The sequence below is a fragment of the Mus caroli genome, unplaced genomic scaffold, assembly GCF_978045245.1.
Source record: "Mus caroli unplaced genomic scaffold, Mus_caroli_1 scaffold_2, whole genome shotgun sequence".
NCBI classification, from domain to species: Eukaryota; Metazoa; Chordata; class Mammalia; order Rodentia; family Muridae; genus Mus; species Mus caroli.
The window spans coordinates 34,453,737-34,481,712 of NW_028227257.1; the positions used below are offsets into that span (position 1 = coordinate 34,453,737).

General features: G+C 43.3%; 1 protein-coding gene across 1 annotated transcript in view; it reads right to left on the reverse strand.

Moving 5' to 3' along the window:
* The window catches only part of Slc24a3 (solute carrier family 24 member 3), a 476,343-nt gene that overhangs the window by 175,874 nt on the left and 272,493 nt on the right, over window positions 1-27,976 (reverse strand). The window contains exon 3 of the mRNA XM_085833625.1: window positions 23,498-23,574. Within this exon, the coding sequence (XP_085689751.1) occupies window positions 23,498-23,574 (77 nt within the window). The remainder of the gene's footprint in view (window positions 1-23,497; window positions 23,575-27,976) is intronic.

The window sequence follows — 27,976 nt, forward strand, 5'->3', positions numbered from 1 at the left end:
TATTTTAAGTTTGTTTGTAAAAATGTCTTTAGGAATATTAACACATTTTGCCTATGTTGTTGTTAGATATTAAAGACACAATCTGTCTTTATATTTCAAATATAGATGTCTGGGTTTTCATTAAAACATAAAATTATCTGCTTTTGATAGCATGTGAAAGGAGAATGGGTTAAAAAGAAAAGATTTTGTGTTTTATTAAGATATTCCTTGTTTTCTGCAAAGTTGTCAGCATTTGAGACATTGAGAATTGAGTCTCAACAGAATTTCAATTTACTTATTTTGTCAAACTTTATCTAAATATTCTCAAACAGATAAATTTTTGAATCACTGTTTATTATTCCTTCCAACTGGTTTATCTGACCTTTATGGTGTTTTACTTGGAGGCCAGAGTTAAGGAGAATAAAGGGCTCAGAGGAGAGCCAGTATTTTGTCCATGGACACAGGACAGCCAGGTTACTACAGGCATTGGAACACATATAAAGGGCCTTATGACTCTTGTAAATGGCCTGTCCTCTTGACCAGAAAGGACGTGGAGACCCCAGAAGTTTAGAATCTAACAAGTGTACATCCTCTAAAGAGTAGGGTCATTGTAGAGGAAAGGTTCTCAGAGCTTAAAATACAATAGACGGCTTAACAAAATGATGAGCCATCCCTGCAGGTGATGTAAGTGGTAGGAAACAAAAAACCCTAAAAGAGCCTAGGGCCCCAAATTAATTCCTAAAGCTCACCAAACAACCTAAATTATGAAAAAGGTTAATTTTTAGCCACCTATATGATCTGAAATGCTCATCAGAAATAATAATTAAATAGTGAAGTAATTAGTGTTACAAATAGATTTTTTTTCAGCCAGCCTCAGACTAGGCTTCTCATCCTGATCCGGTTCAGCGCTGGGGCGTCCAGCACTCCTTAAGGCCCTCCAAAGCTGTTTAGGACCACACATAGTCTTATTATGTGCATCAAATTCCAGGCAATTATTTACTGGGTTTACATGATTGAGCTAAAGCTCTACACACAGCAAAATAAGAAACAAAAACCAATTTAGGACTTAAACTTTCTCTTCAGAAGGAACTTTTAAGGTCAGTCTCAGGGATGTAAATCCAAGGGATATAAACCCAGGACTTGGAGCTTCTGTTCCTTCTCTCTCAAGGGAAGTGACGCAGTGACACTTAGCTCCACCCTCCCCAGGCCCTACCATGTTAGCCCTCTCCTGAGTATCATCAAACTCCTTTAAAGGTATTCTATGCTTCTGTTGAAACTTATTTCCTCTGAATAAATAAAAGTCCAATTCTGTTTAATGTCTCTCATATACTGGAAGCATCTCTATCACAGTTGGATCTGTCACACTCATCAGTGTTGGCTCCACCTACACTGTCCTTTACCCTGTAATTGTAACATAATACAATTCCTCCCTTTAAAACTTTTGACAGCACTGTTACAGGTGTCAGGTCACAGAGGGACCCCAGAATACCACATCTTTCTCTTGCCTTCATTCTTTCTCATCTCATGGGGCTTTTAAGAACTTAAACTTTTTGCTCCCAGACACACACAACCTCTTGCCTTCCTGCTGTCTTCCCTAACAGGAAGAACATTTTCTTCTTCACCAGCCTTCCATTCTAGTTTTGCTCATTACTAACTGTCCAAGTCATTATTTAGTGGGTGTAGCCATGGTTGGTCTTTGGTAATCATCTAATGGGGCTGGTTGTTTTGACTCTTGCCTTTTCCAATGGCTAGTCATGCTTCCTTCTTTCACAATTAAACAGATCTAACATGAAATGGTTATGAATATAGCCTATGGAGATCTGAGTTGGTACCCTACTAGACACTGCTCATCTGGGCAGAAACACCTTCAATGCACTCCTCTTTTATAGGATTCTTTATATCTCTTAGGGAACATCAATGGTTCTACATTTCTGAGTTACTGAAAGCATCCCACAGTTCAATCTTGCTCTTGCTGCCTAGTTAAATCCCAAGGATCATATATACCCAGGCCTGTTTCTGTCTCAATGCTGACTGGGCAAGAACATAAATCTTGGAAGATACCCTTTCCAAAATAATATTTAGCATTCATATCATTATATTTCTGTCTTGAACTAAGAAGAATAGAGTTTTTTCTTCACTATTGGTAGATTTTTACCTTACCTTCATCAGAGATGCATGAATGGGGATTTATGAAGCAATTTTTTCTGCCTAAAGGGTATCACGTGCGTGCGTGCCTGTGTGTGTGTGTGTGTGTGTGTGTGTTGCTGTGTTGCAGTAGCCCATGTGACTGCTTGGAGAGACAAGAGGTTGAATTCAGATATATTCCTCAGTTGATCATCTATCTTATTTTCCATTGAGACATTTCTATCACTGAACCTAAAGCTTGCTTCTTTGGCAGAGTGACTAACCAGCAAGCCCCCAGCATCTGCCTATGACCACCTCTAAGGACTTCCATGTACCATTCAAGCTATATACCACAGTGCCTGGTCTTTACAAGTGATCAAACCTCAGGTCTTTACATTTGCACAGCAAGTCCTTATCCATGAAGCCGTCTCACAACCTCATCCAAGAACTTCCAACAACATGGGAGTAGTCACTTCACTTACATAGGAGTTTTAGTTAGGATTCTCTAGCTCTGATCTGCTCACTGATGTTCATGGTGGAACCTGTGCCATGCTAAAGGAAGAATGCTTCTTTCCCATCAACAAATCTGGATAAACATAGTCAGAGCTCCAAAATATCACAGTTGTGCAGAGGATTGAGGGGTGGGGGGAGGAATGAAAGGAGGATTTAACTGATATGATAAAAAAAAGTCTGGTTGTGGTGATCTTGCTACTCCCCTTTCTGGGACTGCTTACAGCTACCTAGCTATTTCTTTTATTTATTTTGTCTTTTATTTTGATCTACTTATCATGTTTTCCTCCCTAGGTTTCAACAGTTCCATCACCAAATGAAGCTCCAACAAGGCTTTCAGCCTTTACCATCAGAAACCTGGATTCCATCAGTCTCTTAGATTAAGCAATATAGAACTTCTGTGCAAATCATTTCTAAGTATGGTTCTCTTTTCCTGGCCCCGCACACTACCAAGCCCCTAGTACAATAACAAATGACAGGTACATAGTGTCTGTCTGTCTGTCTGTCACTCTTACTTAGCTTGAAGAAATTACTTAAGAAAAGACTGCCGACCAACCAGTGGGAAATATAGGACTGAGAAACTAGAAAGGAAACAAGTTCCTCTCAGGGAATGTCAACTGTGCATGATGTGTCCAAGTACAACCAATCAAAATGAACCAGGACTTTATACCACAGAGCCACTAGCCAGTACACCCAGTCTCAAAGCAGAATTGAACGTTGATTAATTAGCCCTGCCTCCAGCTGCATGCTCGGAATGGATGGCATGCAACCTTAACCCAGAGAAGATAGTGCCCAAATTAAAGCAGTCACAACCCATTGTCTTATATTGACCATTCTGTCACTGCCTGGTCACTGTGTTCCAACAGGGTATGCAATAGGCTAGTCTCACAGTTGAATTCGTTCACTGTCTGTCAATCCCAGCCATAATCAGTAGTTTACTGTTGAGCCAAGAATGTTGCCTTTCTTACTTACACTGGTGAATCTAAATCATCAGCTTTGTGCCTCTTGCACTTGGGCGCCGTTAAAATGGAGACTCTTGAACAGAAACACTGAGGTAACAAGGTAATCCATCTGCTAACCCAGAAGGCTGAGCCTCTAATGGGTGGGAACACATACAGCATGAATACACTACATAATTGATTCATGTCCCTAGCAGGATGCAGTGGGATGGCTCCAGATTTTTCCCATGCTGTAAAACACCCTGATATTTATACCTCATAACTTGTTTATGCAGCAAATCATTAATGCTTTTGGCTTGTATTTTTGGATCATGATTGTCCTTGAATAACACAGGAAGTGAAACTGGGAATAAAGGGAACTATATATTTTCAGTGTCTAATAAATACTTAGAAGCATAGACTCCAGACTTCATATCCCTAAGCTTTCTGAATAGACTGCAGGGGAGAGGGGGTCACTTTGGTTTCAATGTTCCACACCTGAGGTATGTTTCTTTTTCTGGGCACTGTGTTTGGATACTGCTTGATCCTCATCTTTCCAGAGTTTCCCATGCCTCTTCCCACCTGGCTGCAGGTGGCAGCATGATTATTCCTGTTACTGTGAAGTAGTTTATTATTGATAGTTCACATTGCTGGGAGTGGTCTCTTGGATGCTCATATGTGGCTGCTAGGGGTTGGGATCTCTATCAGGATACATGCTGTTGGGAGGCAGTAATTGGGGGGTGTCCTTCCTCTTTCTATCCTTGATCCTTGAACACACAGGCCAGACCAGGAGCCTATGCATGGTAGATATACACAGGGCATGCTGCAGCTGCTAATCTCAAACTGAGACAGTGTGGGAGGACCTGGAGCACGATCAAGAGCAGCCATAGCCTCCCAATGTCACATGTGGGAAGCCTATCTGGTCTCTGCTCAAACGGAACAACCAACCAACCCAAACCCCCAATCAACCCTCCCTTCTGCCCCCAAACAACTCAGATCATATTTTTTTATTTGCATTTCCTTCTGGAAATAACAAATGCCGTCGCGCTGTGTTTACTAAGAGCCTTCCTAAATCCAAGGTGCTTGGGATCTGTGGTTCTGGCTATAGAGGGACTGGGAAGGGAGATGAGGGCATCCGCACCTATTCTTGATACATGTGAATGAATGGATTCGACCACTGGTGTGAGCTTGAGAAATGATGGAATCTGCAATTGAGCAGATGCTTTTTAAAGTTCAGAGTTGGGGGATGGAGAGACGGCTCCATGGCGGAGAGCAATAATTGCTCCTCTTGCAAAGGGCTCAAGTTTGGTTGCCAGCATACACAGCTTACAACTGTCTATAACTCCAGCTCCAGAGTATCCAACATCCTCTTCGGGAGGCAGTGGGCACTTGTACTCACATGTGCACAAACAGATGCTGTGAATGTGCGCATGTGCACACAAACATGCATACTCACAGTTAAAAAACGTCTTAAAAATTTTAACTTTACCATAAAAGGGCAAAAGAACAGAGGAAAAAGGAAGGAGAAGCCAGAATTGCAAGGATGGCTGGGCCAGGAGACCCATTTTCCAGAGGACAAAAAGTGAGCCAGGGGCCCTGGGGCTTTAAAGAAGCTCCTGCATATACTCTGGAGGTGGGAGGGTGTGGCAGCCTGAGCACAGCTATTATTGTAAAGTCTTTCACACAGGCAGTTTTTTTGCTGAATAAAAGGATTCCATCATAGGTTTAGCCTAAAAGGTATAAGCAAAATGTGTTCCCTATAAAGGAAGTATAGAACAAAAAGCTGCCCCTAAACCATATGAGCTGTATGTACGTGAGGGCTTCAAAGGCGCCGCCTTCCAAGTCTTCACCTTCCTCTCCAGTGCCTGATGAGGATAGTTTGGAAGTTTTTTCTCACAAGCAGCAGGAAAGAGTAGGGGAAAACATTTGTTTTGAAATTGCTTCAAGGCCTATATATTGTAAATCACTTTAAAGTGACATATAATTAAAGTAAGAATTTTTTCCTTAATCCTTGTAATTGGTCTTCAGTGAGTGTGGCAAATCTCTGAGCACTGTCCAGTTAAGGGAAGAAATGCCAGTGATCTGTTGTGTCTCTCCCTGCCCTCAATTTACTTTCCCATTGCTGAGAATAATTTTGAAACTGAAGTGCATCAAAGGCAAACTTGCCCATTTATGCACCAGAGATTAAGATAAAGAGTGTAAAGTCGGGAAATGGGCCTTGTCCAGCCTTCATGCACACCCACACAGAACACACATGATGTGTATTCCTCACTATGGCACTAGCTCTACCCATCCCAGGCTGGAATTTAGGTTGCATATGAAGGAGTTCATGTTACTGGCTACTGTAGAACCTTCTAGAATGAAGTGTTCACTTTAGGGGAGATGGATGAACTCATTTTCATTTAAGATGGGTGCTCAGGCAGCTCACTGTATATGCTGAGGGCCGGCCTCCCTTAGCTGTGGGCAACCCAGGTTGTGCTACCAAGCATCATGGGAGCACTGTTTGCTGAGTTCCTTCCGGCCACATCCTTTAGAGACAAGTTCCAGAGCTTGGGAGACCCTGGTCTAGGTACAACTCTATGCTAAATGGTTTATTCTGTGCCCCTCAGGTAAACCATCAGGCCTCTGAGCCTTTGGTGTTCAAATCTGTAATGGATCAGGGGCCAACAGTAGACATGTCCATGGGGCCAGCTGTGCTTTAAGGACAGATGCGTGTCAGCTATCATCATTGTACATAGTGATCTGTGGAATCACAGCACATGGTCCAGATGTTCTACCATGTACCTGCCCAGCTGGATGTGAAGTGCCCCTGCCTGTGGCATGGTCTTTCACCCAAGACTGTTTCCCACAGGTGACAAGGGGTGGGAAGCAGACAAGATCCTATGCATCTGTCTATCATGATAGCAGAAATGTGATGGGGTGATTTCATGTTTCCTTTATAATTAGAATGGGCATATTGATCATTTTACAAATTGACAGTGTGAATGAATTCATACTAGTATACTATGAATACTCCTATGCAATTAGCAACCAAAGTAGCAGAACATGGCCAAAGACCCTATATCAGTTATTAACACCTGAGGCCTGCCATCTTCTTAACTGCTCTGTTTAGCTCCAGGATGTCTCCTAAATCTCCCATGTTAAAGGCTTGGTCCTCATATTAATGCTACCAGAGGGATGATGGAGACTTTGGGAGGTAGCCTTAGTGACCTATCTTCTAATCACTGAGGGCATACTCTCAAAGGAAGCTATGGGGTCCTGACATATTCTGAACATTAGGTATAGCACATGCCCCCACTAGAGTGTATTGTATTCCATGGGCCTATTAATCTCAGAATGAAACCTCCAAAACTATGAGTTGAGACAAGTCTTTTAACTTTGCAAGTTGTTTCAACTCTCATAGTTACAGAATAGTGACAACTGTGATGCCTTCTACCACTGCTCTAAGTTTTGCCTGTTTGTGTGTGTTATTATAGCCGAATTATAGTCTGGACTCTTTTATTCCTGCCACAATACTGTGTGGAATTCAACTATCTTTTATGTTATTGATTAGTATCACTGTGTAGTGTTTATGTAAACATAATATGGTTTATCATTTTTATTATTTTTGTATAGTGTTCAATGTTTGGCTACTATGAACATTACTACCTTGACTATTCTAATGTTTTTGGTGTGCCTATATGCACACTACTGTTGATGTACAGAAATGGAGTTTCTGTATCATAAAGTATGTACAAGTTCAGTCTACACTGCCAAATGATTTTGCAGTGAGACCTATTTATTTTCTACCACTAACAGATAAAATCCTTGTCAATACTTAATATTGACTGTCTCTTATTTTATCTATCAGCATTTTAAGTAACCCTTATTTTGTGCATGATACCTATGTGTCTTTCTTTCACTAGCATCCCAAGAAAATACTTTGGGAAGTGTTGTTTTACACTGATAAAGAAGCTTTGGCTTCTCTTGTAACCTATAGACTTTCTGGGAAACTCCAGCTTATTTGGAGTGAGTCAGAAGTTGCTACACAGATGCTGTGAATAATTGAAGCACTTTCTTGGGTGTCAGAAAAGAGTCTTTATACTCCAGTGAGATTGAAAATTGCTGCTCCCAGTTTCAGACTACAAATTTCTTCATGGAACAGTACCCCATGAGATGACAGGTCTGGTCATAGATGGAAGTGACCTTATGCTTCCCTTGAAAAAGCTATAAGAAGACAAATGCTAGCTCTCAAGTTTGGACACATTGCCTGAAGTAACTGCTAACATTCTATCTTTGCAGAAAACTGGCACTGGTAAATACCAAGTTGTGCTATTTATGTAGCTGTTGCTCATCAATATATGTGGGGATTCTGTAATTATCGCAAGTGCTATCCAACGGCTTCCGGAACCTCAGACAAATGAGTCTAACAGATAATTGGCCGAGCCCTTTAGACACCATCACCCTGGGCTCTTGGTCTTTCATATAGCCTACCTATTCAGGTAAGAGTCAAGGCTTGGGCAGAGCCAAAGCCTGATAGGTAACTGGGGTTCAGGCTGGTGATTGTCCTCTGTGGAATGTGAGTGAGCCAAGAAAGGCATCTGCTCTACCTGATCTTGCTCACTTTCTCTGTGCTTTAGTTTCCATATTTTTAGTTATAAGGGCCAAATCATGTCTATACAACAGGGAAGAGATGATTTGACCTAACTGAGCCTTAATTATCGCTCTGAAAAAATAGGGATGTCGTAAGCAACAGGATATGACAACAGGCACCCATGCCATTGCCTAGAGATCTGAAACATCCTGTTGATAACATTTCCATCTTGTATCTGGGAGAGGCAAGACTCAAGGATTGTGTCATAGGCTCATTTTTTTTTTTTGGTCTGTATTCTGCCCTACTCACTCATTTATAATGACTCAGGTGATATTTCTTTACTTGATTGCACTTGAGGTATTGACACATAATTCCATTAGCCACATTTATTTTTATTCTACTCTCCCTTATAAGTATCTCACAGGAGAGATACATTTCTAATTATTGGCTTGTTTGTTTATTCTGGAAACTTTAGGAAGCCTTCTGATACACTGTTAACTCCTCTGCGGCTATTGAGTGAAGCAGAAGACATGGTTTAGACAGAGTTTATAGAGGACAATAAACATGTTGCCCTTTCTGTTCACCTCCCATCTGGATGCCTATACACCAGTATGAAGATGATGGAGCTGGAATTGCAGTATGTGAATCAGTAAGGTCACAGGCAATGAGAAGGAAGCATTGGCCAGCATTTTCTTCTTGCTTTCAAGATTATTATTAACTTTTGGCAATGGTTCTTACATGTGACAAAAGTCCTGCTCATTACACAGTACAGCTAAGAGCCTTTGCTCTGCTTGTAGTGGTCAGGTTGCCTCAGGGCCTTGGGAATGTGTCCATCTACTCAGAACAAAAAGGCATAGGGCCTCCTTCTGGGTGTGTTGGCTATACCTGAGTGCTTAAGATACCTGATGATGCCTGCGGAGTTGGGGTTGGGCAATATGAAGTCCCTTGTGCTTTTAGGACTCCAGCCTCTTGAGGGCTGTGCTCTGGTGAATCCTACCAGGTCATAGTTGTCTAGTGATGGGATATTCAGGTGATCAGAACCTTTCTTTTTCTACTGTAGAGACCATGAATAGAGTTTGACTGGGCCTTGGGAATATTTTCGTTATTTTACAGATAGAGAAACCGAGATCCTAAAGGGCAGGAGTCTTGATCATAGTCAGGGAACTGGCCTGTGGGGACAGAAAGACCCATTACCATGAGCAATCACAGAAAACAACACAACTAATATCTTCATAACCATGTTTTTTCTCTTCTAGTGAATGGGATTACTATCAGACCTGTACCCCAAACACAAGAGAATGAGACCCTTAAAAAGGACACTCAGTTGATTTGAAGATATTTCAAGCAGCATGGATATATAGCTCAGTAGAAGAATGTTTTCTTAATATGCGTGAGGTTTTGAATTTGATTCCAGCACCACACACACACACACACACACACACACACCCACACACACACGAGACCAAGACAGAGATAGTGAGACAGAGAGAAAGAGACTGATACTTTCCTGGATGCCCAGCAGACATAATTTTGTTGTATCTTGTTAATAGACATATCAGATGGAAAACAACGGCTGTCTGCTCCCAACTTACAGTTCAGGACAACTTCTTCCTTCTCTTTTCATGCTATGTCTCCATGCCAACACAATCTCTAAACCAAGCCCATATGAACATATTCACAGAACAGCTTTCTACTTCCTTCCTGACACGCTTTCTGGTGAGGGCCCGCATATCTTATGAGGAATGCCACAGCACATCATGTCCTTAGTCATACTGGGCTTTTTCTGGCTTGAACAGATTTCTTCCCAAGTTGGCTTGTCTATTTACTATAGGAAGGGACACAGAGAATTTTCTGTTGTTGTTGCTTTGCCATTTTTAGTATAGAAAATTTGGATTCCTTTGCCACTAGGGCAAAGAGTAAGGATAAGTGTTTGGCTGTTGAGGGTTCTCATGAAATCAAGAATTGGGTCATATGTCACAAAGTGCACACAATAGTCCCTCAGAGTTAAAGGGGAATCAAAGGAGTGGATGTTGCCTAGGTGCCTAAGGTAGGACAAAGTGAGAACGATTCAGGATAAGTGGAAGGTCAAGGAACTATAAATGAAGCTGGAGGCCTGAGCCAGACCAGATCACATAGTTCTGATTCCTAGGAATGCTTTAAAGTGCATGGGATTTCTTTGGACATGAGGGCAAAAACTATTCAGTCTCACTGTGGCCCAGAAGAGATGGTAGAGGCCTGAACATGGGCCAGGCCAATAGAAATAGAGAAAGAGATGGGATCGATACGTAGAACTTACTGTTTGTGGGAAGACAGAGAGGAAATCAATCCAATTATATGTTTCCAGCCCAAGCAACCCAATGCTGAGATGGCAAGGCTAAAACATAGAGGTTTGCAGGGAGAATAAAAGCATTTTTGTTTTTTAAGTTTTACAGCTCCATTTCAGATTATATCCCAACTCCACGTGGATCTGCAGATCCAGGAAAAATTATTTGTGTTGCCAAGGGAAACACACACACACACCCTCATACATGCATGTATAGAGTTATTTTTCATACATTAAAATTGTTGTCTGTGTGTGTGACAGAAAGATCACAGTACCACAGATGTACATGTATGCACATGTGACTTGCACAGTCTTCTAAGAACAAGCCTAAAACTATCCTCCTGACCTCCCTTTTAGAGGACAGTAAGTTGTCTTTCCCCAAGCAGACTGTAAAACCAAGGTGATGAAATCAAACAAACTTGGCTCTGAGTCCAGCAGAGGATGGGAGGGCTCAGCAGCAGCCAAAATGGCTGATTCTGTTACAGGTTTGGATGCTGAGAAGCACTTGGCTGACTGCCAAAAATATACCTCTGCCTAATCCCCATAGTCACAGCAAGGCAAGGCAGTTCGAACAAGCTCTAGAAGGGAGGGAAATCTGCAGGCTTCCACCTTTGTGCATAAAACAACAGCAATCAGAATGCTAATGAAGTAGCTGACAAGACAGATCCCATGATTACCTCTGGAATCACAGGGGACACAGTGGGGAGTCAGCCTGTCAGTAGTCTCAGGATAAGTCAGGAGAAGAGAGGATGGGCCTGATAGTGAGGGCCACCTTTGGACCTAATTAGCATTTATGCTTGGTGGTTTCTAGTAGACTAAAAGAACATGCTCTCAAGGGGTCTATTTGCAACTGCTTCAGAAGTGGTCAAGGGAGCCTTGGGAAAGAAATCTCTCCTACTAAGAGTGCCATCCCTAGTCAAGGGTACAGATGCTGATCATGACAATGGACAAGAGGGTCCTATCTTGGGCCCCATCCCATGGCAGTGGAAGAACTGGTAGTTGGCAGTTACTCCCAATGTCCTTCCCCCTACCAGTTCCTTTGGATGTGGTTCCTAATTCCTCAAGAAAAGAAATTGAACAGACTAAAGGACATTCCTTTATACATGGAATCCCCAGGAATGTGAAACTGCTATCTACAGTGTTAAAGGTCAGGCAGGAATCTCGTAACACAGCACTCCTGATCCTCATAGCATATGATGGTGGAAAAGAAAATGGTATTTTCTGAGTTGCAAAGTAAGACAAAGGGCTGGAGGAAGTGCACTGAAGGGAACAGATGTTTTAGAATGAGGCGAGATCCTTACTATTCACAGCTCATGGATTAGAAGAGGAAATGTGTGGGCTGAATGGAAGAGAAGCTGTCTGGGAGGAGATGGCCAGCAAGACATCACATCACACACCTGAAGAGGGTGTTGACAGCTCTTTCGTCTGCGTCTGTGTGTCTGTGTCAGAACTAGGGGGCTGCAGATTCCCCTCTGTTCACTTGACAAAAGACATGCCATCTTTTCCTCCTTCTCCACCCCTCAGTGTGGAAATCGAGTGTCTGCCCAAACAATTGCCCTCAAGGGATTCTAGGGCATATCAGTTGCATCTGAGTATTCCTTGATTCTATACTTATGACACATGGAGTCAGGAAGATCTGGAGGAAGTCACCGGCCTAAGTTCTCTGGGCTGAACTCAGGGTGTGGGACAGGTGTGGGACTATTCCTGTTTGGACAGCCCTTTTACAAAGATCTGGAATATGTTGTAGCGGGCTTTATCTTCAGCCGTCACTATCCCTGGACAGCCATGTTTCTGAGCATCCCAACAATATTAACTCTCCATTTGCATGAGGGCTTTGGAGCCTACCTACCTACCTACCCTAGCTGTGGGGCCTAGTGGAAATGCAAGGAGGTGAGGCAGCTTCAATCCGTGGGTGACACGGATATCAGTGCTCCATTCCCCTCATACCCAGTTTGGGACAAATGAGATTGGTGCTCTTCATCTCCTGTCATGCCAGCTTTTTAACGGGATGTCCCTGTAGCTGGTCTGCTCAGGAACACTGACTTTACTGTACCCTCTTTCTTGGTTGCTACCACTCTGTGCCTTCTCCTGGTAGGATACTTCCTGGGACCAACCATCCCCAAGGAAATGCCTGCCCTGGGTCCCTCATCTCAGGGCTCTTGGCTGTAGGAGCTCTTCTTCCCTGTAAATCTGGAAGAAGAAGTGATGCCTGGGAAAATGAACTTTGAAACACATTCTCCTTTGGGTTCCGGTGGGTGCAGAAAATTCTTTGCTCTGTGGTCAGATTTTCTTTTAAGTCACGCAAGGAGCCATTACTTATACTATGTTTCATACCAGGGCAGTGGGGTGGGTAAAGAAAAGAGAACAAAAACCACAGGTCCTGCTGGATAGCATGTTTTAAAGTCTCAAGGCCTATAAACACGGGTCTTATACTGAGGTTTTACAGAGAGCAGAAGAGTCAAGAATTTACTGTCAATAAACAGAAACTCTGGAGCACAGCATGGAACACACATGGGTGTTTTCTCATAGGTTACAGAATGTGATTATTCTATTCATAGTGACTTTTTTTGAATATCTGCTAAAGGCTAATTCTTTAAGTGATGAAATATGGTAAGTGCAGATGGAAGTATTCCAGTGTTGGTGTAGCGTTTGTGCTCATATTTTTTCTGTGGGAAAAAGTGCTTCTATACGCTGGAATCAACAGAGAACTATTGTATGACTTCTGTCAGGATTGGCCACAGTATCGCAGGAGGACAGAGAGATCCAGTTTCTTTCCTAAACAATAGTAGACAAGATATAAAACATTTCAGTGGGTAGCAGGTAGACCAAGCAACACAGCAGTTAGATGATATGAGTTACCATGCTACAGGTGCCTGCTTTTTGTTTGTAAATGTTGGGCATCACAGCGTCCTGCAGGCTCCTTAGTGCAGAAGAATGAGTGAACAGGGAAGTTTATTTTCTCTCTCCTGCCTCCTCCTGGGCTCTCAGAAAATGAAGATAAAACTATATCTCTCTCAAAGTTTACTTCTCTGAGTGCTTTTGTTCTGCATTGCCTTGGGGTCAGGACCTGAGTGGAAGCATAGAGAGAAATCACTTTACACCAGACTCCTTTCTCCAGCTACAGGGGAGTGGGGCTGGGGAAGAGCCGCATCGAGATTAATATATGGAAGAAGCCACTTTGCAGAGGGGAATTGGAAGACTTCCCTTTGCATCACCTAGGTGAGAGAAGTCCATGAACTACAAAGCAAAGAGCCAAGGGGAGGGGATAGTTTTAAAAAACACAAATCAAAATGAAACAAAACCCCCAAACAAACGAAAGGCCATACACTGAAAAGCAGAGGCTTTGGGGCACACTCTTCAGCCACTAGCCCACTTCCATTCTGGAGGGCATTCGCTTTCCTTAGCGAGATGTCTCTATTTCCATTTCATAGCTAACTTTAAAGGCATGGTTTTTTTTCTCTATCTCTCCTGGTAGCTGCTAGGATTTTCGCTTAGCCTGCACTAGCCTGTACTAGTGTTTTCCTCTCAAACTTTAATAAAATTGCCCCCAAGCTTCCTTTTGAGTCCATTCTTAATTATTTTATTAATGATGCTTAGAAGCCAAAGGGGGAGCCCCAGGGGCATATTGTGGGACAGTCAGTTTCTGTATCTCCTATGGTCTGAGGGAGTGGGTGGGTGGTAATTTGCATAAAAATAGTTGGTCATACCCAGTGGCCTGGAGCCTCAGCTGCAGGACACTAAAATTCCAACATATATGACTGAATGGTGGAGGTGGGAGGTAGAAGAGTGGGGTTCCCAGGAAGTGGGAGTTGGAGAGCTGGGAAGCTGGTCCGGGAAAAGAGGGTGTTAAGTAAAGGCTGATCTTGCCACTGGGGTGGTGGCAAGAGCTTGTTCTGGGGGGGGGGGGGAGACAAGGTAGAGCATGCAGCATCTTTAGTCCAACGGAGGCATGGTGGAACTGAAATCTTTATCTACACCAAAGCCTGCTTCAAATGGCTACTTCCAGGGTTGCTGATTTTCTGGAACTTACTTAGAATCTGTCCTGAATTCAGGAAGATTGGGGTTTAGGTATCAGAAAAAGCTCAGAGTTGCAGGGGTGTGTGATGGGAATTAGTGATCTGGAGAGCTCACTCAACTAGCAGTACTTAGAAGTTACAGGTAGGGGGCGTGCTCTAGCCAGTGTAAGACTGTGGAGGGTACCTGCAAACAGGTACCCTCCAACACAGCCAAAGGAGGTGAGTGTCACATCTGTCTCCAGTGACAGACAAGGAAACCGAGGGTCTACAAAGGCAAATAAAAAGCTTGTCCTTGATCCCCAGCTGGTAAGTAGAAAGGCTAGGACTGAGACTCAGGTAGACTTCATTGAAAGTGCAATCTCTCACCACCATGCTTTGTCATCAGCTCAGGGAGTCTGGGGACTGGACCATCCAGCATGCCTCTGGGGAGACAGAGGCCCAGTGGGCCTGCTGAATTAAGACTCAGGAGCAAGGAGGGGAGGGAGGGAATGATGAGAGCCACTGGACCATAATTTGCCCTCTGTGCTAATCCTCTCTGGACACCAGTGTTAGCTCTGTGTTGATGCTGACAAATTGAGGCCCTGCTCAACACTTTTCCAAGAGTAAACAGCAAATTCCACATGCTGTTTTAATCATTTTTCTCGTCCAGGGCTGAATCCCTTAACTAAACATGGCTGTCCAGAGAGTGAGTTGTGGCTGGAACCTTTCTGTCCAGACCACGCAGGTTCTCTTCAGTTTCAAAACTCCCTCTGACTAAATTAATTCCTAAGTAGTTTAGTAGTCCTACAAACAGGACTGCGCTCTACATTTCTTTTGGGATAGCTGGTTGCTACTGTGTAGAAAAGCTACTCATTTTTTGCAGGTTGAGTTTTGGTAAGCTGCAACTTTAGAATTCATTCGTCTGCTTTCCAGGGTTTTCTGGTGGAGTCTTTAGGGTCTTCTACAGAACAGCATCTACTTCCATTTCGTGTTTTTGTTAATAATGATTAAAATTTTAAAAGGCTGAATAAATGGGTTTGCTTACTTATACTTCTGGTGGTACTGAGGGTGGAAGTCAGGGCCTTGTGTACACTAGGCAAACATTTTACTTCTGAGATACACACACAACTCCTAAATAATTACACTTTAGTATTCAACACAAAGAGAATTTAAGTGTGTAAAGTGACAGCTATATTAATTAGTCCAGTTTTTGATCATTCCATAATGTGTCACAACTATACAATGCCCCATAGATATATACCCATAATTACTATTTGCCAATTTAAAAATTAACCTCTTTCTCTGAAAATGGCAATACCTCTTGCTTCTGAGGCCTAGGCTTGAAAGAAAGGCCTATGTGGAGAAATCTGCTGACACCTTGTCCTTTCATTTATAGGCGTAGTAGCTTTGCCTGAATGGATATGGCTCTTGTACAGCAGGAGATGCACTGTTACAGGTTATACCACACAGGCTATATCACCTTCCAAAGGGCATGGTGAAAAGAGAAGACCTAAGATCCTAACCCTCACAGAACACCTACCATGTGCTAGGAGACATAAGGTTCCAAAACACTAAATATTTGATGCCACACATTTCCTACCTCCTATTTCTGTCTCTCTAGTACCTTACATCCTGGTTTCTGTAAACCTGATGGTTAAGTGGTACCTCCTTTGGACCCGTCCCCCTGAGATGATCAAGCTCATGACTTTCCCTTGAAAGGACCAAGTAGGAAAGCAGAGCCTATTTGCAAGGAAGAGATCTAACATTACCATGTGAAGCAGAAAACCTGGGAAGGGAGGCTTGATGCTGCATTAGAATTCACACTTAGGATGCCCAGGGTAACATCTAGCCATATATGGGTTTTCCCATTTATACTAGCTAAAACTAAGTAAAACAGACAAAAACCCAGTGCCTCACTCATATTTACTATTCTTCGAGGGCTCAATAGCCATGTGTAGCCAGGGGTTAAGATAGAGAGCACAGATTTTGCACCAGAGTTCTGCTGGACAACAAAATGATAGATTAGGGAAACATGTGAGCTCTGGTAAGTCCCTTAAAATGCTAGGGGACCTGGAGGATGAGAAAGAAGACATCTCTACCACCTGCTAGAACCCCAGCTATTCTGCCCTCTGATTACTGGTTGTTGTCATCTCAAAAGCTATCTGGGCCCAGAGGAGCACGTTTCAGGAAACCATCCCTCAGATACTCAAATAAACAGCAGAAATAACTGAGAGCATCATGTATTTGCAAGTCCCATCCACAGCACAGTTGTTTCCTTTCCCCCAAAATGAAAGGGGAAGTATAAGATAGGAATAAGGCTATTCTTGTTGGGGACAAGAGTCCCTTGAGTATCTCCTCCATCTTCCAGCTTCTTCAAGAATGAAGCTCAGTCTCTCTGTTCATTTGATTTGGCAGGAAGCTGAGGGTAGGGTAGGGCTAAAACATCCTCTTCATCCCCCAGGCTTCTGGAGGGAAGCTTCTTGATTAAGAGCTGGTGACCTGACTTAGAAGAGGCAAATTTACGTGGGTTGGTAATCATAGCCAGGTGAGAAAAAAGTGAGCTGGGTCCACGGAAGCCTGCAGAGGTGACTAGTGCTGGGGGGTGGAGCAATCAGGGCAGGCAGTCAGAAGAACACACCAGAAAGCCAAGGCCTGAATGGAAGCAGAGTCACACATCTTCAGAAAGAACACAGGTTGCATGGGAAGATGAGAAGCACATCACTTAAGCTGTGGTGAGAACACTGAACATGGAGAGAAATAGCTACGAGAGTGAAATCAGAGGGAGATCATATGTGGGTGTTCCCTCCCATTATTCAATAACTTTCAATCACATCTATCCTGGAGGCTCCTTCTACTGACATTGATTTCTTCTGTACCTTTGGGGAACAAGGTGAGGTCCTAGTAGAATCCAGAGGTTGGAACCAGCCCATTATTCAACTTAGAAGACAGCGAAGGAATAAGGGAGAACAAAGATGGACTCATATAGCATGTGCTTCCCTGATGCACAGACAATATTAACTTTCTGAGCTTAAGGAGGGAGAAAAAAACAAAACGTGGGCATCAGGTGAATGTGGCAGTAGAGACCACCATCTTTGGACTCAGACCTGTGAAGCATCACATGGGCATGACAAAGGAGTGATGTCAGTGGTCTTCCTTGCCACTCCTGGAGGGCCTTCATCTGCAGAAGTCTTGGCTTGATGGACCGGCATAAGATCCTGTATTGACTTCCAGGATGGCCTGCTTTGTATGCAACCCACACCCTTTTTTATGAGCTCATAAAGGGCATCAGGCACTGGAATGAGGACAAGGAGATTCCCACTCCTGGATGGAATGGGCTAATGTAGAAGGGGAGAGACCCATCCCCTTGGGGGCCCACACATCTATTTTGCTGTCTTGAGAGGCCAACAGGGAGGGTGCAGATGCCAGTTTCCTAATTAAGATTTAAGTATGAAATATCTTCCATAGGTTCATGTCTTTGTACACTTGGTTCCCAGCTAGTGGTACTATTTTGGAAGGCTGTGGGATGTGGAGCCTACCTGGAAATGATCATCAATGCGGGTATGCCTTATACAAGGGCCCCTGTTCCCCAGTATCTGTCTATCTCTGCCCTTACCTCTCTCCTACCATGATATAAGCTGACCCATCATTCCATCTCCTACCTTCCTTACTATGACCATCTAAGCCCCTGAAATTGTCATCTAATTGTTTCTCTCTAGTATTTAGTCACAGTGGTGACAGCACTGACTAGTGTACAGCCTAGTAGCTCAGTGAAGGAGAATTCCTTTTTGGGCATCCCTGAGATTCCTATGAAACTCCTGGAGTATGTACAGGTTTAGACGATGAAAACACTCAGGAGAAGCATTCTCAATGATGTGTCCTTTTGGTTGCTTGTGTTTTACAGCCCTTGGGCTCACACCCAGCACCTTGCTTTGCCACTGAGCAGTTCAAATAGCCCACTCATTGAGGTTTTTGTCCTGGGTAATCCAGTTGCCAGGTAAAGGCTGCTAGATGAGTTTACAACCCCATTCTCAGTCTCACTTAATAAAAAGTTGCCTTAACAAAGGACAGAATCATTTTCCCATGTGTGATACTTCACACACACACACACATACACACACACACACACAAACTGGGTGGGGAAGAGGGGGAAAGGGAAAGAAATACACACACAGCGAGTGAGCGAGAGAGAAAGAGACAGAGACAGAGACACAGAGAGAGAGACAGAGAGAGAGAGAGACACACACAGAGAGAGACAGAGAGAGAACAGTGCATGGGAAAAGAGGAGCTACATTAAAAGGGGGGAATGGAGCCTTAACACTTACAAAGGGTACTTTTGAAAGCTGTCAAGGTATGCAGAGGAGTTTAATCCACTTTAGAGAGATGGTTTCCCAAATTCATTTTGAGAATCTCCAGTATTGATTCTTTACAACTTTTCTCCCTCTCCTGGGAGGAAAAAAAATAATGCCTGGCTTGGTTGATCATCCCAGAGATTCAGTTTTCCATGTCAGGCGGGATAATTATCAAAAAATTTGTCAGATATTTATAAACCACAAACAATCATAGCCCTAGAAAATAATCTATAGGCTTCTCTCTCTATTTGGGGCAGACTCAATGAGTTCACAAAGGACACAGATTTCCTCAGACACAGGAAATCCTACTTCTAACACCTCAGCATTAGGGAAGATGGAATAACAAAGGGTTTCTAAGACACACGTGCTCTCTTAGGGATCTTCACTGTTGACTCAAACTGTAAAGATGCTGGATTTACCCACTTGCAGGGGAGGCATACACATACACACAGTTGGAAGAAACAGAAATGCTTTTTGAAGTGCAATCTCAGGGTTTATGTATTCTAAACCAAAAAGATCCAAGGGGGAAATTGGAGTTTCAGTGTTCAGCAAGTGAGCCAAAAAGAGCTGTCTTGTGTTCCACAAATCACACACGAAAGAGAAGTATTTTCAGGACAGAACAATAGCAGCAAGCTCAGATAGTTAAGATTTAAAAGTTTGCTCTGGTATGTGTGTGGGGGAGTAGGGTAGGGGGCAGGGTCTTTAGTCTTACCTGCATCCACAGATCTGTTCTAACTTGGGCCAAAGACTATAGATATTGTGTAGAAAGCAAACGCCTGTGGTACAGCGCAATAGGTAGTGTGGGTTTGGGTACAAGAAGACCTGAAAGTACATGCTACTCTGCCATAGACGCATGATTATGGCCAGTTAACTTCATGAGAAGAACACTCTTATATATCCCTATCCCTAGAACAGCCAAGGTGACAGGATATGCCTCCTGGGACCCATTGGCAGAAGACGAGACTTGTCTGACATGGAATGGTGCACACTAGGCTCTAGTACTTTCAGATAGGTTCACACTAGATCTGGGGTATCTTTATATCTGGGACTCCTAGGAAACTCTCCCACATGCCCTTGGGCCTTTTTTGTGACCTTGCTGGAACATTCTCAACTTGTAGGAGAGAGGTCTACTCTGATCCCTGCCGCTAAGCAAGGAGATAAAGCTGATAGGGTTGGGAGATGGATAGCAACTTCCTCTAGTACAACCTCTAAGTCACCATGGTACTAAGAACAGGCTATTTCAACGTGAGTTCCACGAGCTCTCTACCATCTCATCTGCACACTTACTACTATGCATTATCCTTCAGTTCTGCTTCCTCCAGGTGTTCTGAATGCCCACATTTCCGATATCCAACCCAAACAGTTTCCTTATTGTGTCTGAAATTATACCCATTCCTCTTTCTAGGTCTCCTTTAGTAATTCCTTGTCCACTCTTCAAGACCAGCAGCACCTTGGCCCCCAAATGTACCTCTGCTGAGCCACCTCAGCAGACAGAACAGAACATGGTTAGCACTTTGAACGTGTCAGGTTCCATCCATGGCAGTTCTCCTCACAACATACTGACTTCCTGCAGGAGAAAGCCATGGTTCATCCACCCAGAAGGCCCCAGCCAAGCGCTATTAAACTTCTAGCTCAGGGCATGCTCCTAAATGTCAGTCCTTTAACTTCTTACAGTCTTGATTTGTGTGTTCATCTGTTACTGCTGGACCCTAAATACCCTTTGCCCTTACAGCAATTATTTTTACATCCTGAGGTATTCACTGAAAATGTCCTGTGTAAGCTGTAAAGTAAATGGAGGTAAGAGGCTCTGCCCTGAATTGAGCAAGCAATGAGTATACAACTCATGTTGTTCAGTGAGCCAAGTGTGATGGAAAGGACTCCCCTCATGAGGCATATTTGCAGAGTCTCCAGTGGGTTAGAGGTGCTCCTTGACATTGCAGCTGTATGAACAGGCTATTTCTCTGGCCATACAAAAAGACCTTCCCCTCATCCTCTGCCCTGTGCTACACACATGTGGAACACAGGAAGCAAGTTCAAGGTTAATGCGGCAGGGTCTCCTTCCAAGATTAGGATCCTGGGAAGAAGCCTGTGAAGATCTTGAAAGCCAGCTTGAGATTAGATATTAGTTACTTCTCTGTTGTAATAAAAGACCGTGACCAAAGGTAAATCAAGGACGAAAGAGTTGATTTGGGCTTATGCTTTCTCAAAGAGAATCCATAATGGCAGCAGGTGGCCAGAGCAGGAAGTTGAGAGATTACATCTTCAACCACAGACAGGAAGCAGATACCACAAATAAACTCTCAAAACCCACTTCCAGTGATGCACTTCCTCTCACAAGGCTCTACTTCCTAACAGTGCCACAACTTACAGGGTCCACGTGTTCATATACGTGCTGAGCCCACAGGGACACATTTCTCATTCAAACAACCACAATCTACGTGGGTAGATAATTCTTCTACTCCACACATTGTAGATTGAAAGAATGGGTACTGACCTTGGTCTCTGGATTTCTTGCCTAAATTCTAAAGTGCAGGGCCCAGGATGTGGGCAAAAAGAAACATTCTATATTAGGGACTACAAAGTGTTAATCTGTGGACTCATGGCTATTCTTGTAAAGATGACATGTTTACCGTAATAGCATATGGTGTCCATTTTGTTTTCATGCTATCCTGGAACTACTGACACAGGTAACAGGAGCCTTTCTGAGTGACCTGCCTGGCCTCATGAAGTGCAAAGGAAATTGAGGACCCTTGGCATTCATCTGAGAAGGTAGAGTTAGAGAAGAGGGCCCTGCCACATGCAGCTAGCAGCACCGCCGTGGGAGAATGAAAACCCTCGCTGTTTGGGCCAAGACCAGGAATCTCATATCTCATATGTCATAGCAGCAGGCTTCTGTTAGCTGCTAGGGAAGTCTGGATCCCACTCAGTGCCTGGGACGCCTCAGCCCTGTGACAGTGGAGCCTCTGTGGTGCCGAAGATGGCATCCACATTAATTGCTCAGTGCACACGATTCTCTGAGAGGGCAGGGAAGACTGCCAGCTTTCCAGGATTCTTATTTATTTGGCGTTTTTTAGAGACAGTTTATTTTTTTGCTAGAAGAAAACATTTCATGCTTTTTGTCCCCAGGTAGGAGTGTGGTAAAAAAAAAAAGACTCGAAGAGTTGATTGCTTTTTCCTGGAAGGGGGTTATTTCAAGTGACTCAAGGGTCTGGAGAAGTGAACCATCTTGTCAGAAACCATGTGCAAAACAAAGACTTCAGAGTTTCACACCTGGGCCTGATGTGAATCCAGAGCTCGGAATGACTATAGATTACCTGTAGGTATAGATTGAAAATCAGTTGCTAGGTCCTCTTTCTTGGACCATTGTGGGCTTACGACTACAACTAATACAACAGAAATGATACAGCCTGGCTTCTGAGGCCAAGTTCTAAAGCTCCCAACACTTCTTCCTTGCTTGCCATAGTCATTCTCAAGCTAGAGTTCAGGCTTCCATGTGGAATCCCACGGCAGAGAATACATGAAGGATGAAGGAACTTTGGTTGATGGTTCTAGAGGAGCCCAGCAAAGCTCTGCTCCCAGATCCGAGCGTGAAGAAGCCCTCTGGAAGCATTACCATGTAGCCCAAGACACCCAAGTGAACTTGTGCCAGCCACATGAAAAAGCAGTCCATGCTCTTTCTGAATGGTTGACATGGAGAGCCCAGCAACAAGGATGGGAACAGGACTCACTAAGTTTAGGGAGTTTACTTCACAGTAACAAATAAAAATAAAGGAGATGGTAATAAGAAGGTTTTGAGGCAGTAGCATGCCTGGTCTAGACTTCAGCTGGAGTTTTCTTATTCTGAGGCCAGTTCCTTAGATATATCTACACACACACACACACACACACACACACACACACACCAGAAACCTCTCCAAATGGGAACAAGGTGAAGCAACTTAGGGCCACATAGGGCCACTATGTCTTTAGATGATGGTGCAGGACAACGGTGTAAACTACAAAAGCAGATGAAGGCACAAACTATATAGTTGATCACCTATTAAAGGCTAGGCATTGGGTGTCATCACATTGAATTTGATGACTGAGCAAATACTCTGTCTCTACTGTGTGCCAAGAATGGATGTAAAGCTGGGCGTGGTGACACATGCCTTTAATCTCAGCACTTGGGAGGCAGAGGCAGGCAGATTTCTGAGTTCGAGGCCAGCCTGGTCTACAGAGTGAGTTCCAGGACAGCCAGGGCTATACAGAGAAACCCTGTCTTGGAAAAAAAAAAGAATGGGTGTAAAAATGACTCTAGGTACAAAACAAAGTCCCTGTTCTCATAGGGCTTATGTTCTCATAGAGAAGCTGACAGGCAATGAAAAAAATAAGTGGATAATGACAGATTATGTGGAAGAAACTAAAGCATATTAAGGGGGGTACACTATGACACATGGTCCACCTGGTTGCAAAATTGCTTCACCTTTCCCTGTGTGAACACTGGCAGGATCAGGTTTGTTAGGAGAAATGTAACTTGAGAGTTCACTGAAACAAAACAAGACAACAGACAGATGTTGGGAGCCAGTCTTTAAGAGATGGCACATTTGGAGATGGTCTGTTACCAGGTAGGTGGGCAGGCAGGAATGGAGCCTCTGTGGTCATTTTTGCTGTCTACCTACCTCTGTCCTTCAAGCCCTGCAAGCAAAGGCTCAAGAGGGGCTACTTACACAGAGCACGTGGAGGACCACTGCTCCCTGTCGTCGGTCTTCATTCGAGAAGATGTCCCTGGGGAATTCATGCAGGGCTAGAGAACAGAGAGAAAAGCAGCTCAGTACAGATGACCTTTTCAGTACAGCTGATCTAGGACAGTGCCACTAACCCTGACTTCAGAGTCCTAGGTCTATGTACTTGCATAAGAACAAAATGAAACAAACTAAAAGACTTCAAGTTTATGAGCCTCTAACTAGAATTTACCGTTCCCTTCAAACAAGATGCGACAAACTGTGGTAATGCTAGCATGATCTCAGCCCCAGCTGCCAATGCAAATTTTCATCTAGAGTTGTCCCTTGGTGTCCATGAGAGATTGAATCTGGGATCTCAAGGACACCATATGGGCATGGTCAAGTCCCTTCTGGAAAATGGCATGGTATTTGCATATCATGACTCATAACTTTTCCTATAATGCAAATGCTATGCAAGGAGTCATCATGCTATATTGTTTAGGGAATGATTAAGTCTGTACACAGGAACAATTAAATGTATTTCAATAGTAGTTGGTTGATCTGTGGTACAGGATACATGGATGTGGAGGGTGTGTTTCACTCTATTGAGGCAGCTCTGCCACATTGCTTTGGTGCTACGGTAGTTTGTAGGCCATCACTTGTGACCTTAAGTTTAAATATGGAACTGAGTATGGTGGCATACTCTTTTAATCATCTCAGAGGATTCAGCGATTCTCTTGAGTTTGAGGTTAGCCTGATCTGCATAGTGAGTTCTAGGGGAACACTCATTTAAACAATACAAACTAAAACAAACAATAACAAAACAAAGCAAAAGTTAAATGAGGAAGCACGGAGCTAGTATTACAAACTTGTTTTCTAATATGCTAATATTCTCACTCAATGTGACCGGTTTTTATTTGTAATCCTACATACTTTGTCACATGCAGTGAAAAGGGCTTTTCTGACCAGGGCAAGCAGGCTTCACCTCATAGGCTGATGAAGGGGCTGCTCCAAGCTGCTATTCACTGCCTCATTTCCCTCTCCCACTCCTACTGGCTTGGTACACTAGTACCTCCATCCTGCTCTGGAGCGCTGCACTTTTTTCTGACCTGACCTACATTTGCCATGAGACTGTGTAATTCAGGAAGCCACAGACACCCTGCCTGCCCTCATCCAGCCTTTGGCAGACAACACCAGCTAATGAAGTCATCTCCCTTGGAGCTTGGTGATGTATCCTACTGTTTCTCTAGTGGGCAGTCAAGGTAATCATCACCAGAGGGCAGGGGCTATAGACCAGGTATCATGAACTTAGGCTTGCCACACATCTTGTTTCGAGTAGAGACAGAGACAAGGATTTAGGGGTGTGCAGTTTATCTGGGATATGGCTGCAGTGTACACAGTGAGTAAAGAAGGTAACGAGACCAGGGAGGTAGGGTAATCCCAGATGACCATGGCAGATGCCAGGGTCCATTTCTTCAGGGCAACCCTGAAGCTTTCACAGAAATTACCTCAGGATCATGACTCAGTAGCTAGGCAATTTGTCCCAGATACAAGCCACTGGCCACTTCTTACAAATACTGAGTTTTTTGTTTCTAAGGTAACACTGCAGTAAAGCGGCCTGTGGCCATAGGTCAGATGTATAAAGTATTTGTGCCAGAGAGAACATCTGTGCACATCTGTATAGAGAGTAAATCTCACCTTTTAAAGTACACCAAGGAGAAGAATTAAAAGTACTGATTACATATTTGAAATATGTCCATTCTCTCTCATTATCTTCTTTATAGTATCTATATAGATGAGATATTAATTAGCTTGGGTGTATCAATCATTTCATGATGCATATCTAGGCACCTACTGGCAGTAGTGCAAAAGCTTCATATATTCAGGAGAAACTATCCTTTGAATTTTGAGTGTTGGTTAGACCCAGGGTTATCAATATGTGGCAAGGGACTCTCCAGGAGGCCTAACTACAGGGGAATGTCAGTCTCCTGAGCATGTTTTTCCTGAGCATGTTTGAAGTGGGTTGGATCAAGTTGGGACTGTAGTAAGCTAAGTGTACTAAATTGTCACTCCTATTCCAGTGAAGTCTGCGTGGTAAGTCTAAAAGCTTGGCCACAGTCCTGAGGCAAAACGTTTCATGGGAACTTGTCTTGCATGCTTTCTTACAGTATTTTACTGGATAGGAGCTGAAAATCTCAGGGATAGTTCAACAAAGTAAACTTAGAATAACAGCAGAGTCACTCCCATATGCAGGAATTTACAATGGTCTAGGAAGAAGGTGGGTTGTGGTCTAAGGAGGAACTAGAGTATTGTATTATTCATGAAATGGTTAGTAGAAGAAACTTCCCTGGTGCATGTTTTTCACTAGGCCCAGAGGAATAGCATAATTAGGTATTTACTAAGGGACTCCAGGTGGTGGGTTTAACAATAGACTAGTATTGCACCTGGGCATATTAGCCCTTTCACCTAAATCCTGGGAATAGCTGATTTTTGATAGGGCTGATCTTATCTCATTTGTAAACACTGCCTGATTCCTGCAACTTTTATATATTCATTTTCTGTTTTGTGCAAAGAGCCATTATGCATCTCGATGTACCTTGGTTGATGTATCACCTACCTTCCTTGTTTTTCTTCTGTATTATAAGTCTGATGCTCGCTTTGAAAAATTACATTCAGATCAACACTCCCTTGTGTTCACATCTGTTTGTCACTCGCCACTGACTCCTTGCCCTGATTCTCCTGCAGGTTGAGGGACTGAGTCCAGTCTGTGGCACTAAATATATAACCAAAGATAGGTTACTGGATCATAACCTTATTGTATGTTAAGGTGTGTGTGTGTGTAGAAAAACTGATCAAGGTATTTTCGAGCTCAAACACGTATAATTAACTAACTTAATGCATACAATAAACAAACTCATAATTTTTTTGTTGTTTGTTTTTTGAGACAGGGTTTCTCTGTATCTCCCTGGCTGTCCTGCAACTCACTCTGTAGACCAGACTGGCCTCGAACTCAGAAATCCACCTGCCTCTGCCTCCAAAGTGCTGGGATTAAAGGCCTGTACTACCACGCCTGGAAAACTCATAATTTTTATATGTTTGTGTTTATCAAGGATATCTCAATGAAGTTTTGTTGTTTTTTGTTTTTGTTTGTTTTGCAAGGTTTGTCTGTAAGTTGCTAGCTAATCATACTTGCTAGTTGTAGCCTATTAGGATGATTAAATAGGAGGTAAGGAATGATAAGAATGCCCTAGACACTTCAAGTATGTTTCTGTAAGGATACTCTTTTAGACATGCCACACTGAAGTCTCCTGATTAATGACAAACAAGAGGGACCTTGGAAGATTTCACCTTGTAGACTACAGTGAAGCTACAATTGTAGAAATGTCAATGAGAAAACAAAAGTCCGAAAAATAAGCTGAAAGTTGATATCAAGCCCTGGGCTCTGCAATGCTGCTAACTATTTTATTGAACAGTCTCAATTCCTGCACCTTTCGTCTATCGGCCTAATACCTCTGGTTTGCAGTACCTTTGTTGGTTTGGGTACCATGAAGGAAGTTCTCCAGGATTCCTAGGAGGAAACCATTTGCTTTGATACCTCTCTGCCAATGACAGTGTCTGCATGGAGGATTTCTGTTGCCATCCTCAGTTCCTACCTTTGACTTTTTTTGAGCTTCCCAAATGTCAAAGGAGTTGAGCCTCAATAATTACCCTCTAGCTTCCATATTTCTCTACATTACCCTAAAATTATAAAAAGTGGGAGTCACAAACTATGAACAAAGTTCTTTTATGCCCACTATCCAAACTCAGGAGATTGGGAAGGGAAAAGGGAGATGGAAAGCTCTTCAAAGACATCTGGTCCCATGTCTTTCAGCATAGTATGTTTTCTAAACCAGCTCCCATGTTTTCTGCTTGACCAGACCTGGGGTTCCAGGTTTTGGCTCTGAAGAGATGACAATCAATCACTCTTCATACCATTCCAGCTTTTCTGGAGAGAAGTCTTCTTCCATTGCCTTCCTTAGGCGTATTTTGCTTTGTATAAAGGTTTTGGCAGCTGGGGTTTGCATTAGGTTAGCTAGTGATGAACCTCAATGAGCCAAAACCATGGCTCTGGAGACAGGAGGGAGGCCAAAACGCATGCGAGGATGAGAGTGGTGCACATCTATTATCACCTGCCTCAGGCAGGCTCTATACATCTCACCATACCCCAACCATCCCCTTTAATACCCGCAAAAGCCATTAATTGCATTCTGTATGTAAGAAAGCTAAGGGACAAAATTATTGGGTTGCATATGTGGAGACTCTCAGTTTTAAGTCTTCAGGTCAGGGCCATACTCCGGTCAATTTAGAGCCAATATATCCCAAAGAGCCATCTTCTGCATTTCTGACACTTACTCGTGATATTACCCTGTGATCTCTTTCTTCTCACGACTTCCTCCTTCATCAGATCTGAGCTGATGTAAATTCAGCAGAGGGCAACACATGGCT